The sequence below is a fragment of the Bos taurus genome, chromosome 27 (assembly GCF_002263795.3).
Source record: "Bos taurus isolate L1 Dominette 01449 registration number 42190680 breed Hereford chromosome 27, ARS-UCD2.0, whole genome shotgun sequence".
Taxonomy (NCBI): domain Eukaryota; kingdom Metazoa; phylum Chordata; class Mammalia; order Artiodactyla; family Bovidae; genus Bos; species Bos taurus.
In genome coordinates, this window is record NC_037354.1 from 21348180 (window position 1) to 21365382 (window position 17203).

Genomic DNA, 17203 nt, shown 5'->3' on the forward strand with positions numbered 1-17203 from the left:
AGTACATCTCTCTGTTCTGCTGTTGAGTCCCTCTGATGAATTTTTCAATTATGGTATTTTTTAGTTTCATGATTTGTATTTGATTCCTTTAATAATTTCTATTTCTTAATTCATAGTCTGAGATATTGCTAATCTTGTTTCCTTTAGCTAATGGTTTCATTTAGCTCTCTGAATATGTTACAGACTGGTGGAGTCTTTATCTAGGTAGTCCAATGTCTGTGCTTTCTCAAGGATAGTTTTCTGCTAATTTTTTTCTTTCCTGTGAATAGACCGTTTTCTTGTTGTATGCTTTTATTTTTTGAAATTGCTCATTTTAAATACTCTAATATGGCAACTCTGGAAATTCTGCTCCCTCTCCAGAGTTTCTGCTGCTTATTGTAGGTTGTACTTCTTTAGTGACTTTCCAAAAAATTGTTTTTGTAAAAACTGCATGTGGCACGTGAAGTTTCTATTTCATTAATTTAGTGGTCAGCTAGTGGTGTGACAGAGCTTTCCTTAAATGCTTAAAGCCAAAAAGAAAAGGAAATGAGAGAAAATCCTCTCCTGGTCTTTGCAGATTGACTGTGTTTGTTGCCCCTTCAACACTTACCTGGTGTTTACAGCTCCGCTTTGGCCTCCACTTCCTGCGTGGGCTTCGGTGTAAAGACTGGCAAGAGGGAAAAACTGAAGGGCTTTGCACATTTTTTATGAAGATGTATCCTGCCTTGGGTTACTGGCAGGTCCTTCTAGATTCCTTAGAATATGAGGGTGCTTTTTGAAGCCCTTATTCCTGAGTATGTCACTCACCAGTTTTCCGGCCAGGCTTTCAACTCTGTGTGTGTTGTTTGTCGCAGCTCTTATCTTTTGCCTGGGCAGCAGCAGCATGTTCATTTACCTTGTTTTTAGAGAAACACCCTTTGTGTGCAGCCTTTTTGCTACCCTGAGTGACTTCTGAGTTAGGTCAAACAAAGGCAAGCCCTTGCCTCAGTTTTCCTAGGAGCCTCCAGAAAAGTGAGCACACACACTGTTTCTTGGGAACAAGGTCTGTTCTGCTTCCTCAGAACCACGCCAGGAAGACAGGCTGCCATTTTTTTGAGGCTGACTGGGGCAGAAGGCTGAGGAAAAGTTAAGACGAAATGCCATTAAACTATCCTCCTGGGTTTCAGTTCTTATTTTTTTTGTTTTTTAAGCATTTACTTGGCTCCTATAAGACTTAAACTACTTTACAGACTTTCAACAAAACTAACATCTGCCAGTTTTTGTCAGTTTTTCTAGTTTTCTATGGAGGGGATAGGTCCCTAGTGTTCCTCATTATGCTACTTTTGTTGGCATATATGCATATTTTTAATGGAAGTGGATGCACCAACATTTGGGTGAATGTAACATGGCTTTCCTATTAGTCCAAATATGTGATCCTTTATTAAAACTTTGTGTACTTGTACTCTAGTTATGTCATAAACATCTGCATATAGTTCAGAAAAATAAGTAGGTAAAGGAACATGGAAAATGTTCCATGGGAAGTGACAGATGTGCTTATGAATCATATAAGGAAATTTAGGGGTGGATTCATGTACATACTTGTACCCTGAGGCTTCCCTGGTGGCTCAGAGGTTAAAGCGTCTGCCTCCAATGCAGGAGACCTGGTTCAATCCCTGGGTTGGGAAGATCTCCTTTAGAAAGAAATGTCAACCCACTTCAGTATTCTTGCCTAGAGAATCTCATGGACAGAGGAGCCTGGTAGGCTACAGTCCACGGGGTCACAAAGAGTCGGACATGACTGAGCGACTTCACTTTCACGTACATATTTGTACTCTGAGAATAACTAGCTATTGCTCACCCGTTTTCCACTGTTAGGAATTAAGTCAGTTTGGCTTCCTGCTGGAATAGGAAAAACATTTTGTTTTAATGTTTTAAACTTACTGAATTCTGTGGACTCCAAGGAACATTAAGTCTCTAAAAGGCCACTCAAATGTTTTGACCCTAGAGGCCAGAGCTCATGTGTTTGCCCCGTAAACCAGTCCTTCTTGAAGCACACTGTTCAGTGTCTTTGATCTTGGTATAGAGTAACCACTCTCTTCGGGTACCTTTGTGGGAGGTCCTCCTAATAGCAAGAAAGGGAATACTCCGCAAGCTCTTTGGTTATAAGATCTCATCTCCCCAAATCACCATGCTTGTTGAATTAAAATTGACAAGGATATTCCTTCACGTGACAGAAAAGAAAAATTACAGTAAACACACACTATTGGGCTTACTCATGTGAATATCTGAGGAACAATGAGCTGAGGAAAATGGAACACTTTATTCAATAGATGTTATTATATTAATAGATGAAATTTTCATATTAAGATTTAAATGGAATTTTACTCCTTTAGCTGGAATTTTATATTAAGATTTTTCTCTCCAACTGAGTAGGTGAGTTAATTCCTTTTGTTCTTACTGAAGATGGTTAAACATAAAATCTGTTTTTAAGGGAGACTTCCATGCAGTGAATCTAGCTGAAGTGACATTGAACGATGTAATACACCACATACAGATTCATTTTTCAATTTAAATTATTTGACAAAAGTGAAGATGTCTTATGTTTTGTATGTGATTTTCCACATGCTACATTCTGTAAACAGACTCCATTTGAGCTACTTCCTGTAGTTTTGTCTGTAGCACTTTTCAGGAATGACTTATTTTGAGGCAGACTTTTTGCCTTTCTGTGATGCAATAATTGCCTATAGAGAAGCAACAGCTTTTCAAATTGAAACTCGAGGCAGGGAGGTGGGGAGTCATAGGTGGCATATATTTAATATTTGGAGAAAATTACAGAATATAGGCTAGAAATTTGTTACTAATCTGGGCTAGGGAAGTTCTCTTTACCTCAGTCACAGTGTGTGAGAACTAGCTGACTTTGGTCATAATTAAACATTATTAGGCTTTATAAAGAGATTAGATATGTGCTGTTAATAAGAATTTTGAGCTTTAAAGGAACAAGCAAAAGTAATTGTGTAAAATAAAGAAGCTTTTACTCAATGTAAAATTTGGCCTCAAACTCCCAATTTTGATGCTTGTCCTGAATAAACTTTAGAGAATACTCTAATGGGTTGAGGTTTACAGGTCAAATGCTACCTAGGTGTAGACATTAAATTATTATGATCACTCACTGCTTTCCCATAAATGCCATTCCAATAATGAATTGATCATTCTGTGTACAGGAACTGGGAGAGTAAATGTGATTTTTTAAATAACAGATTTTCGGAGCACGTGTTAAGGTTAACATAGAATTTACATCATGATTTTTGCTGAATATCTTGTTTCTTCCTGCTAGCACACACACTATCCTGGGATTAAACTCCATATATCCTTGTAGGTTTTTGTATTTCCCATTCTTTACTGAATTTTCTAGGTACAAAACGTGTAGTTCACTGGGCGTGCACATGAGTCCTGGTTTGAGACTACACAGCTGGAACTCCCGACTAACAAAGATTTCCATGGTCTGTTACTCAGATCTTAAGGAAAATTAGATAACAAAGCCTAAAAAAGTTTACTGAGCTGACTAAAATTAACTGTGCTTCTAAATCCTTCTTTAGACTGCACCACAGAAAATGGAAATTCAGGTCTGAGAGTCTGCAAGCCCAGTTACGAGCTCTGTTTTTCCTTTGTGGCTTTCAGCTTCCAGTACTTAAATAAGTCAGATAGAATATACATTTCCTGTCTAAATGCCTAATTTACAGGGTTGCTGTGAAGAAAAAAATACCCTAACAAATGGGAAGGTGCTTTGTAAGCTAAAATACAATATACAAACATAATAATGGTTACTCTCCTATATTTGCTTTTCAAGAAAGTTTCACTAAGTCCCTCACTCATATTAGGATAACTACTCTCTATCAGGGCTTACCAGGTAGCCCTAGAGGTAAAGAAACTGCTTGCCAGTGCAGGAGATGTAAAAGATGGGGGTCAATCCCTGGGTCAGGAAGAATCTCTTGGACGAGGGAATGGCAACCTGCTCCAGTATTCCTGCTTGGAGAATCCCAGGGACAAAGGAGCCTGGTGGGCTACAGTCCATGGGGTCACAAAGAGTCGGACATGACTGAAGCGACTTAGCACACATGCACACAGTCTCTGTTCAGGTCTGGGAATAAGCTTTTGATGACTAGCCTCTTCCACATGACACAAGGGGATAATATCCCCATGGGTGAGTTCTGTGGTTGCAGGTCTGGATTCTAGGGTCACACTTCTGAGTTGGGGAAGAATTCATTCCTAGTTCTGGTGTGCTGCTCCCGTTGCCTGTGCCCTGAGCATGCTGATTCAGTCGTGTTTGCTGTAGATTTCTATCCTGGGAAGGACCTCCGTTCCCCAGGGCAGGCATCCATGTACTGTGTGTCCAGCTCCTGGCCCCATCTCCTTCATCTAGTTATGATTAATAAGAACAAAACGCTATTTGTAACCATACACATCCTTTATACTGAGACTGAGGAAAGTATAATTTTTCAGTACATGACATATTTTCATGCATACACCTATCTCTGTACAATCCCAAGAACTGCTGAGGATACATTTCATAGTTTCTCCTTTACTAACATTATAGTTTTCTTTGCTAATGAGTGAATAGCTTAAAAGCATGAATTCATAATTACATTGTTGTTTATTTCAATCTATAGCATACACAGACTATAATTTGCTGGAAAAACTCTTCACTGTTGCCCTTGTTTATTCCATGTTAAAGTTAACCATCCATGTCTATAAATTAAGTTTACTACAAAAACTCACATTTAAAAAAAAATTATACAAGAAACAGCTGGATTATCACAATCAGCAAGGAAATGGACTCAACAGTTGGAACTAGTATGTCTGGGACACTTTGTCTTCATGGTAAACAGTCACTTTATGCAAATCCCACTTGGCTTCACTTAATTAAAAAGCTGAAAAAGAAAGAAAATTCTTTGCTGAAAAAAAAAACACAGTGTGCTTTTTATTCTATATTAACTTAGTACAGGTAAATATAAAATAAAAATGTAACGTCATACACAGTTCATTAATTCACTTCATTGTAATTTTATATCAGGGCAATTTCTATGAACTAGATCCTGTAATGGGATCAGGTGAGACTAGGTCAGGGGTGAAAGCAGATGCTGATAAGAACTTGAAGTTGTGTTGGTTAAGTTTGGTTAACTTCTGTGAGTCATTCTCAACGTTAGCAAGACTCCTAGTTAAATTGGCATTTAAACTGACAACACAGGGGAAGAAAGGGAATGAGCTGAAACATACACTTGGATTGGGTCATTTCAATATTTTAGACAATATATTTTTTCTGGTTATTTAATCAATATGCATTTACTTAAATACTTTTAAGAATTTTATAATTTCACTATATTGAAGTCAAAAATAATTATAAATCATAATAAAAGTATCATCAGGTTCTGATGAAATGATACAAATAGACGTTTATACATATAGGAAAAAAAAGCAAAATAACTCTTTTTGCCTTTCTTGATTTCCCTAGGCAACACTTTTATCTATGAAAAGAAATGTAAGTTCGTAATATCATGGCAATTTGAATAACATCATTAAGCTTTTGTTGGCTATTTGTACCTTTCTGCTAACGTGCAGCAACTTTGCTTTTTATAGTCTTGGCAACGTAACTTTAGGACAACCAGAAATGAACCAATTGTTAACTAATATTAAAACATTAATATTAAAAATATTAATGGTTACTATAGTTGAAAAACCATGTAGTTGGGAAATTGTTCAAACTGATAAGTTTAATACTTGGACACTCAAATTACAATATCCTAGGCATATGTTACTTCGTCTTTCTGAACCTCGGTTTCCTCATTAGTGAGAAGAACGCTTGTTTTGGATGATCTCCAAAGTTCTTTCCAGTGCTAATGTTTATTTTAATCCTGTGATACTATATAAATAAATAGTAAAAAAAAAAAAACACACATTATATAACATATATATATACTATATAGTGAATATAAATATACTTCATATACTAAATAGTAAATATAAAGCATTATATATTTAAATATATATTATCTCTATTAGCTTGTAATATATAATAAAGCAATTATGCAATACAGCCTAAACTTTTTATTACCCTATCTTTTTCTGAGGAATTACTAAATTACAAGATACAAATCAAGTGCTGATGTCTAGAGGCAACAAGACATTGCTTCTATTTTTTGAGATAACAAGTTATGACTTAAGTACTGCAAGGGTAACATTGCCATGAAGATCAGCAGTAACATTCCTCAGAGCATTAAGGTACTGCTGCTGTTCAATCCACCCAATCTTTAACAACAGTGGTGGCAAAGCAGGGGTATGTTATATATATATATATATATTTTATATATATATATATAAAATGTGTAGATGAACACTTTGGCTTTCTCTGTCCTCAGATATAAGATTGCCCTAAAGATAAAGCTGACTGACAGTTAAAAAAGAAAACATCACCATAAAATATTTAAAATGGTAATGAAAGCTGCAAAACTTATAATTTAAAAAATACCTGACAATTTACAGGTTTGTTTTTTAATAAAAATAGTCTGAACATTTCAAGCTATGGAATACTAAAGATCACCTTTTATAAAAATACTACTATCATAAAAGCAAGAATATGACCCTTTATGATCATTTTATGCTTGCGAACTTTTTGGTTCTGGGAAGATTAAAAAGGTTCTACTTTTATATGTTGTATGATTATAACAATAATTGTGTTAGGGAACATGGGAAGAAGAGATATGGTTTGGAGCAGGGATGAGCCTGGCTTTGGAGCTGAGGAGGTGACAATATGGTCTGAGGTCTGGCTCTAGGCCTTAGGTCAGAATTTGGCATGTCTGTTGGGACCGAGAAGTCATCTGAAAGGAAAAAGGAAGGTCTAGGAGTGTCATGTTTCAAAATCCAGGGCATAAGATACTCAAGAGGAGATGGTTAACTAGAATCCTGGAAGGGTTATGTAGGTTGCCACATGAGAAAAGGCATCTGGGTTTGATTACTGGGTGGCTGCTGGAGACCATATTACGTGTGAAACACGTGCCTTTTCTCCTCCTGTGAAATATGCAGGAGGCACCAAACAGTGGTTGGTATTTTGTTTAGACTTCTCTTAGAGTAATTAATTCACCTGCTCCACAGTGTTTTAAAACATCAGAATGGATGCAGTGCTCTTGAATGAATGAATTCTGTCCAATTGAGATCAGGTTAAATTCTCTACCGAGACCTTCAGCTGGCCAGAATTTTCTTGGCTAAGGTTCTCACTTCCTGATCTCAAACTGGGAAAGAAGTCAGAGACTTCTGGGCATGTCCTGGCACTCTGTCACACAGAAATCGCTTACATGGATAAGGGGCAGCTACTGATGTCATCTTGGAGCCAGAAAGTATAGAAGGCAGGAAAAGCCTTGGTTCTTTACTCTGAACAAGGATAGGCCACTAGCAAGTTCACACGTGTTCCCCTGGCCTTGGGGTTAGTAGAACTTAATGATTCCCTGTTCTTGGGATTTTCTAACCTTTATTTTCACAAGCGTTCTAAGGGGATGCCAGGGAGAAGTACATGATGGCTGCCACCCAGGCCTCTTTGGCCAGAAGCCCTGGGGGCTCTCTTCTTTGTGACAGAAACTTACTGAACCCCTAAAAGTCTTCAAGTCTGAAGTACATGATCTAAAATAAAGGCCTAAAGAAATTCAGGATTTTATTAGGAGTCGGGAAACAGATCTTTGGGAGTGGTAAGCTTTCTGATCTGTAGCTACACAGGATGAGAGCTGTCAAGTCTTACGACTGCTAAGGGCACATCTCTACAGCCTACACAGAGGGGCACGTTTTGGAAGAGGCTGGTAACATTATCGTTCATAACTCTGTGTGGTCAGAAACACGGATGCTGGGTCTGGGGAAAAAGACCAACAGAGCTTGTATGTGGGAAGAGGTTGGCGGTCAGATAAAAAACAGAACTTAGGGACAAAGGAGCTTCCTCCTCATTCCCTGCTTTCAGGGGGTTGCTGAATGGTGGAGTTTCTGCCAGAGTAAGAAAACTGTATTTACACAACGGAAATAAGCCTCCAGAGCTTCCTTTGCTGTGTGTCTCTGCTTAGACCATGTCTTCTGCGGTCTGAGGGGTGGGAATGTGCGCTGCAAAATCAAAAAGCCTAGATTCTGAGTTTTCTATTAAAATCATGTTGGATTTATATAGCGGTTCCTAATATCTAGTTTTGAATTACTAAATATTGATTAAAAAATTAGTCCATGTTTAGAAAACTTGTATTTTATTCTGAAAATTAAGACTTATATTGTTAGTGGGAAAAGGCATCTGACTACATTTTTCCTTGGCAGAATTCAATATATTTCTGTCAGCTGTATAGTTCTGTTTTCTTCCCTAAAGTAATAAAACAAAAATAACCAAATGCAATCATATTTTGTTTGAAATGGAGGGCATACGCATGCATATGGATATTATTATTTAAAAAAAAAATACTGTGCTTGTCAGTGGTTAATTCTGTGAGCCAAAGTCTATTGCTGGCAATTTTATCCAAGGACTTGTTCCTGTAGCAGCTAAGTACAACAGCATGAGACTGGAATATGAGATCTCACAATTCAAAGTTATCTTTCATTTGTAAAACAATAGTCTGCCACAACTTGTCTTACTTATGAGATAAAGATTATGGTTATTATCTGAAAGATGAGGAAAACTGAGGCTCAGAGAAGATGAAAAGACTTGCCTGAGGTTACAGTTTTAAAGTGCCATGGTCCAAATCTCATCTTCTCACTCAAAGTCCAGATCACTTTCCAATACACCACAGTGAAATACAACAATATGGAAAAAATAGTCCTTGAGATTCAATTTCCACTTGTAAAATAGTATTACAAAGACTTAGCACTGTATTCTTTATGTAGACACTCTCCAGATCTTCACCTACTCATCTCTAAGTCTTTGGTCCTTCATGATATTCTTCAAAGCTGGAACTCAGCATCAGAAAGGCAATCCCAGTGAAATTCTTATCAATGACACGTACTGTGGTTTGATCACCACACCATTTCTGTGTTTTCTATTTGTATAGCTTAAGACTGTATTTTCTATTTTCCCTATAGATAAAAGATCTACATCTAAGTAAGATACAGAAATGAATGGGATATTGTTACATACTGCATGTCCTGGGATATTTTGCCTTGCTGTGCTGGTTCATTAGTACATTTGCCTCAAAATTCACCAGGAATGTCTTTCTTGTCTAGCTATTATTCTGTACTTTCCATTATGGAATGTAGATTGATTTTTAAAATTTTTTTTAAACTCATTATTTCTCAAAGTAACTCAAAAGGAACCAAAGACATCATGAATTACAGGTATCTTGTCAATAGTTTCTATATCCATTGTAAGCTTAATCAGTGTGTATTTTTTGATGTGGGCCAGCTCAGGGTCCACTTGAGGTTGCAATAAGCATCTTTAGAGCCCAGGTTTCCAGAACACTGTTTGTGCACACTGCACCCCTTCAGTGTGGGGGAACAACCCGACAACTCCATGGGGGTGTCATGTGATGTGAGTCCACCTTCTGGAGTTGTGCAATGTGGCAAACCAATACTCCTCTGTCCACTATGTTTCTATCTTAATTGTTCCTGTTGCATTTAGATAAGGAGTACATTTACAAAATGCTTCTGAGTAAACACATTCGATTAGTAAGTACACGATGAGCACCTGCTATGTGTAACACTCTGGAGATATTAAAAAGGCACAGCCGTGACCTTCTGTAAGGCACCTTACAATACTCTAGAAAGAAAAGAACTCCAATACACAAAAGTTACATATGGATACTTAATGAAAAAGCTAACGTGGTAAAGTGCTATTGAATAACCAAGCGCTGAAATGGCTAAGGATAGGCAAGAGGTAGGTGAAGTAATTTCTTCTCAGAACCTGCAACATTCCATGAACTATAAATTGATGATGTACTTTATCCCCTCAAAATTCTCAGATACATATTTATTATTATGCCAAGTTTATAAATGAAGAAATAAGCTTAACAAAGTTGTTATCCAACCCCATAAAAACATACTTTTACAGGTGAGGAAAAATGAGACTGAGAAGTTAGTCCCAAAGTTAGTGATGAGAGGGTGTAAGATTCAAGCCAGTATCTATGCCTGCTGGGCCAGCGTTCTTAACTGACATACAAAATGATATACTGAATTTGAACTCATGTCTTGGATTCTAAATATTTTCCCATTATACCACACCATCTCTCTAAGACAACTAAAGAATCATAAACAGGTAGCAAAGTGAGAGAATTAGTAGAGAATGTTCTATGCTATTTTTCTACTCAGAGACTTGATCTTTCAAATAGTTTTACAGAAATCTTTTTGAAGAAAACTTTTGAATCAAAGTATGTCAGGGGCAACCAGTGGGAAAGTAATTACCCATAAGAGACGACGTGCATGTATGAACACTAGCACTTTGCTCTTGGAAAATGGAACAAGCCCTAAAGCTAATCTTTATTTAATATACAAAATGAATTCTTGCTACCACTAGAATACAATTTCTTTTTCTGAACTATGGGTCAGATTGTAATTAGATAGACTTCTTAATATCTTTGTTATTTCACTAATTTCAAAGGTTTTGAGAGCCCAATTAAGTTCCTCAGAAGGTTCAGGGAAAATCTAATCTTCACCCCACTGAATCATGCAAATAAAAAACAACACTTGCTTAATTTTTAGCATAAAAAAAAATCCTGCTCATGAAAAATTAAATATAAATGGGTAAAATCTTTACATCAGAGCTAATGATAATAATTAGGAGAAAGTGGTTTTTGAGTAAGTAATACTATGTGCCACATACTAAATACTAGGCAATGTGCTAAGTGACTTACATCATGTAACCTACATGATGTCAAAGTATGTAAACATTTCCCACTTAGAAATGAGAAAACCAAGGTTTAGAAAAGTTACTTAACTTTCCCAAAGTCTCTGAGTTAGTAACATGTAGATTAAGTATGTAAATGATGGAAGGTTGCTTACTGAAACTTAAAAGATGATCTGGGAGAATTTAGTGATGGTATGAAAGATGCTGATACTGTAGGGAAAAAACCCGTAAGACCAAAATGTGGGGAAGATTTAAGGAAATAGGGTAAACATGTAATAGACTTTTATCCCTTTCAGCAAGCACACAGTTCAACAACAAAAATATCAGTATGAAGTACTGAGAAAATAAGAAACACATGAATGTTTAAGGTTCTGTGAAGTTTAAAAATGGAAAAGCAGAAAGATCATTCCGTACAGAAGAAATTAAAGACTGTCGATCAATTAAAAATTGTGAGGAAATAAAAAATTAGTTTATAGACATCAGTGGCATTTCCTGGTATAAAAGTTAAAAATCACAAACCTAAAACACAGACATCAAAGGCCACCAAAGGCTATGGTATTATACCCAAGAGTGGACTCTGGCATTGAAGCTAAAGCCCCTGCTAAAGGTGTTTTTCAATTAGCAGATGGAGTTATGTTCAAATGCGCATTTTCAGTAAAGGATATCTTGCATCTTATCCAGTACCAACCAGAGTAGGTAGAAGAGGGAAGTTTTTCCATTCTTTTAGAAGAAAACTTTTTTTTTTGTCCCGGCAGCTCATCTCAAGGATAAGGAAATGGTCTTGTTTAAGAAAGTCTTTTTTTTTTTTTCCTACAAGCCTACTTCAGTGTATATTGGTAAAAATGATTGGGGGTTGACTTAGCTCTTGGTCACCAGGGTTTATGATACATTATAATAAGTACTAACTCCCTTTGAATATGGACATCCACACGGTCTTTTCAGTAATACAAGACCAGGGCATATCTTCCGGCATATGGAATAGCCTTTCTCTTGTCCTACTGATGGTGTCCGGAATCCTATTTTCTCCTTCCCTACGAACTATCATTTTCCAATAGGAACAAGTTTTTTTTTTTTAATCAAATCATATTATGCTGGTGCCACAGAAACATGCTGCTGGGATTGCAAAGTGTCCCTCCAGAATATGGTACTATGTCCATCACTGACCGAGCCTCTCCCACAGAGTAACTCAGAAGGAAAAGGTTTCTTTTTCTTTTGTACTAACATCTCATCTTTTAACTTCTGGAGAAGGAAAAGGCTACCCACTCCAGTATTCTGGACTGGAGAATTCCATGGACTGTATAGTCAGTCCATGGGGTTGCAAAGAGTCAGACACGACTGAGCGACTTTCACTTTTCAACTATTCCCAAATGACTTCTCTCTTCCCTTCTTTCATTTATTCCTCCTCTCACTCTGGCTTCTGCATCACGTTTGCTTTTTCTCCAGTGAACTAACTAGCTGGATAGATACTTTCTTCCCCACTATGCTGCCTGGTTTCTAGAATTTAGCTCAGGATTATTCCAGTTCTCTGGTGTATATTCTCCTTCTAGTCCTCTGGGTAACAACTGCTCTTGATGTGTTGTTATTACTGTTCAGACGCTCAGTCCTGTCTGACTCTTTGCAACCCCATGGACTGCAGCACTCCAGGCTTCCCTGTCCTTCACCATCTACTGGAGCTTGTTCAAACTCCTGTCCATTGAGTCGGTAATGCCATCCAATGATCTTGTCCTCTGTCATCCCCTTCTCCTGTCTTCAATCTTCCCAGCATCAGGGTCTTTTCTAATGAGTTGGCTCTTTGCATCAGGGAGCCAAAGTATTGGAGCTACAGCATCAGTCCTTCCAATGAATATTCAGTATTGATTTTCTTTAGGCTGGTTTGATCTTGCAGTCCAAGGGACTCTTGAGAGTCTTCTCCAACACCGTGGTTCAAAAGCATTTAATTCTTTGGTGATGAGCTTTCTTTATGGTTCAACTCTCACATCCATACATGACTACTGGAAAAACCATAGCTTTGACTAGATGGACCTCTGACAGCAAAGTAATGTCTCTGCTTTTTAATACACTGTCTAGGTTTGTCAGCTTGTCTTTCAAGGAGGGCGAGTCTTTTATTTTCATGGCTGTGGTCACCATCTGCCCTGATTTTGGAATCCAGGAAAATAAAGTCTGTCACTGTTTCCATTGTTTCCCCATCTATTTGCCATGAAGTGATGGGACCAGATGCCATGATCTTAGCTTTTGAATGTTGAGTTTTAAGCCAGCTTTTTCATTCTCCTCTTTCACTTTCATCAAGAGGCTCTTTAGTTCCTCTTTGCTTTCTGCCATAAGGGTGATGTTATCTGTATATCTGAGGTTATTGCTATTTCTCCCGGCAATCTTGATTCCAGCCTCTTCTTCATCCAGCCTGGCATTTCACATGATGTACTCTGCACAGAAGTTAAATAAGCAGGGTGACAATATACAGCCTTGACAAACTCCTTTCCCAGTTTGGAACCAGTCTGTTGTTCCATGTCCAGTTTTAACTGTTGCTTCTTGACCTGCATATAGATCCTCAGGAGGCAGGTAAGGTGGTCTAGTATTCCCCTCTCTTGAAGAATCTTCCACAGATTGCTGTGGTCCACACAATCAAAGGCTTTGGCATAGTCAATGAAGCAAAAGTAGATATTTTTCTGGAACTATCTTGCTTTTTCTATGATCCAACAGATGCCGGCAATTTGATCTCTGGTCCCTCTGCCTTTTCTAAATCCAGCTTTAACTCTTGATATGAATAATATGTTTATTATTATAATCGTTCATAATAAAACTGATAAAATTTCTGAGAAAAAATTTTATTCTGAAGGAAAATGATGCAATGAATCGAAAACAAATCCCAAAGCAGTATATAACATTACTAGGGTAACCCTGGCATATATCCATGGGTTAGATTAATAAGAGCATAAAAACGTTCTAATGCAAAGCACATGTTTTTGTTCACAATGCTCCCATCTGCCAAATTTTGTTACCTCAAAGGGTTGCTGTACATGTGATGAAAGAAACATACATAACCTGTCCTACCAACTTTACAAAGCAAGAAGATGAGTGAGTGGAGAGGGATGGTCTAAGAGGGCTGGATGGATTTATGGAAGCTTGATGAATGATGCATCACCATATCCACAGAAAAGACACGATGCAGAAACAAGCAGAAGTTCTTAAGAGTCTGAAGAGGAATACTAGGAAGCTTTAACGTGATAAGAGAAGAGATGGTGAAACTAAAAGAATGATTTAGGTAGGGTCACAGGAGGGCTGGATGGCTGAGTCCTGCAACAGCCCAGCAAATCACAGAGCTCACGAGAGCTGGGCCACAGCCGGGTCCCTGCCTTCACGTCTCTGTAATGCCACGTCCCACTCTTTCAGTGCACCTATCTTCCCAGGCTGCTGCTGCTGCTTTTTTAATGCTGGGCTCTGTTCTGATGCTGTTTCTTGGCAGCACTTGTAGGGTTTTCATCTAAACTATGTCAAATTTCATATTCATAAACCACCCTGGGGCATGATTTCCATCTGATTTCTTATAGGACACTTCATCTTACTTCCAGTCCCATGAAGCCAGCTGCCAGCAAGCCCCCTCCTCATTTAGCCTGGTGGGCCCCTGACAAGGGGGTGGGATTGGGACCCAATAAGCATGGTGTGGGGGGCACACTCATAGAAAAATAAAACCAGCATATACTCTGGTTCAGAAATGCTCACAATGGAAAGCTAAGGTGAGGCCTAGAATATGTATTTTAAAAAGCTTCTCAGGTAATTTACATGTCCACTCTTGTAAAGACCAGAGGATTAGAGTTTTATACAATCAATACTAAATGACAGCTACTCCTTGGGAAAAGTACAAATTAAACTCTTCACATCATGACAAAATACAATGCTGTCAAATGTAACATTATTCTTGGAACTAGTAAAATTCAACTTTACTTGTTCTGTCAGAGCAGGATCGTGACCAGGAACATCTAGATAGGAAATCCTGTTTTTGTTGGATTGTGCCCATCTTTGCATGAAAAGTTCCCTTGGTATCTCTAATTTTCTAGAAGAGATCTCTAGTCTTTCCCATTCTACTGTTTTCTTCTGTTTCTTTGCATTGATCACTGACGAAGGCTTTCTTATCTCTTCGTGCTATTCTTTGGAACGCTGCATTCCGATGGGTATATCTTTCCTTTTCTCCTTAGTCTTTCGCTTCTGTTCTTTTCACAGCTATTTGTCAAGCATTTTGCCTTTTAACACTTCTCAATCTTGGTGATGGTCTTGATCCCTGCCTCCTGTACAGTGTCATGAACCTCCGTCCATAGTTCTTCAGTTCATACTCTATCAGATCTAATCCCTTGAATCTATTTCTCACTTCCACTGTATAGTCGATAGGAATTTGATTTAGGTCATATCTGAATGGTCTAGTGGTTTTCCCTACTTTCTTCAATTTAAGTCTTAATTTGGCAATAAGGAGTTCATTATCTGAGCCACAGTCAGCTCCTGGTCTGGTTTTGCTGACTGTATAGAGCTTCTGCATCTTTGGCTGCTAAGAATAGAATCAATCTGATTTCAGTATTGACCATCTGGTTATGTCCAGGTGTAGAATCTCTTCTCTTGTGTTGTTGGAAGATGATGTTTGCTATGACCAGTGCGTTCTCTTGGCAAAACTCTATTAGCCTTTGCCCTGCCCCATTCTGTACTCCAAGGTCAAATTTGCCTGTTAGTTCAAGTATTTCTTGACTTCCTACTTTTGCATTCCAGTCCCCTATAATGAAAAGGACATCATATTGGGGTGTTAGTTCTAGAAGGTCTTGTAGGTCTCCATAGAACTGTTCAACTTCAGCTTCTTCAGCATTACTGGTCAGAGTATTTTCTTCAAGAAAATTAGAGATACCAAGGGAGCTTTCCATGCAAAAATGGGCACAATAAAGGACAGAAATGGTATGGACCTAACATAAGCAGAATATATTAAGAGGTGGCAAGAATACACAGAAAAACTGTACAAAGAAGATCTTCACGACCCAGATAATCATGGTGGTATGATCACTGACCCAGAGCCAGACATCCTAGAAAGCGAAATCAAGTGGGCCTTAGGAAGCATCACTATGAACAAAGCTAGTGGAAGTGATGGAATTCCAGTTGCACTGTTTTAAATCCTAAAAGCTGATGCTGTAAAAGTGTTTCACTCAATATGCTAGCAAATTTGGAAAATTCAGCAGTGGCCATAGGACTGGAAAAGATCAGTTTTCATACCAATCCCAAAGAAAGGCAATGCCAAAGAATGCTCAAACTACCACTCAATTGCACTCATCTTACACACTAGCAAAGTAATGCTCAAAATTCTCCAAACCAGGCTTCAGCAATACGTGAACTGTGAAATACCAGATGTTCAAGCTGGATTTAGAAAAGGCAGAGGAACCAGAGATCAAATTGCCACATCCACTGGATCATCAAAAAAGCAAGAGAATACCAGAAAAACATCTACTTCTGCTTCATTGACTATGCCAAAACCTTTGACTGTGTGGATCACAACAAACTGGAAAATTCTGAAAGAGATGGGAATACCACACCACCCTGACCCTCTTCCTGAGAAATCTGTATTCAGTCCAAGAAGCAACAATTAGAATGGGACATGGAACAACAGACTGGTTGCAATCGTGAAAGGAGTATGTCAAGGCTGTATACTGTCAGCCTGCTTATTTAACTTATATGCAGAGTACATCATGCGAAATGCTGGGCGGAATGAAGCACAAGCTGGAATCAAGATTGCTAGGAGAAATATCAATAACCTCAGATAAGCAGATGATACCACCCTTATGGCAGAAAGCAAAGAAGAACTAAAGAGCCTCTTAGTGAAAGTGAAAGAGGAGACTGAAAAAGTTGGCTTAAAGTGCAACATTCAGAAAACTAAGATCATGGCATCCAGTCCCATCACTTCATGGCAAACAGATGGGGAAACAATGGAAACAGTGTCAGACTTTATTTTCTTGGGCTCCAAAATCACTGCAGATGGTGACTGCAGGGTAGCTCAGATGGTAAAGCGTCTGCCTACAATGTAGGAGACCCAGGTTCAATCCCTGGGTCGGGAAAATCCCCTGGACAAGGAAATGGCAACCCACTCCAGTACTCTTGCCTGGAAAATCCCATGGACTGAGGAGCCTGGTAGGCTACAGTCCATGGGGTCGCAAAGAGTCAGACATGACTGAGTAACTTCACTTCACGTCCTTGGAAGTAAAATTATGACCAACATAGACAGCATATTAAAAAGCAGAGATATTACTTTGCCAACAAAAGTCCATGTAGTCAAAGCTATGGTTTTTCCAGTAGTCATGTATGCATGTGAGAGTTGGACCATAAAGAAAGCTGAGCGCTGAAGAATTGATGCTTTTGAACTGTGGTGCTGAAGACTCT

General features: G+C 38.3%; 1 protein-coding gene across 10 annotated transcripts in view; it reads right to left on the reverse strand.

The window, feature by feature from the left end:
- Positions 1-4404: 4404 nt before the first annotated feature.
- TUSC3 (tumor suppressor candidate 3) overlaps positions 4405-17203 on the reverse strand; it is a 217881-nt gene continuing 205082 nt past the window's right edge. For 4 of the 10 annotated variants that reach the window (XR_009493074.1, XM_059882305.1, XM_010820294.3 and 1 more), the window contains one exon: positions 4405-4910. Coding sequence is in view for 8 of the 10 variants with exons in the window: in XM_059882305.1 (XP_059738288.1) it covers positions 4871-4910 (40 nt within the window). In the remaining 2 variants the exon portion in view is untranslated. 10 annotated transcript variants of the gene reach the window in all.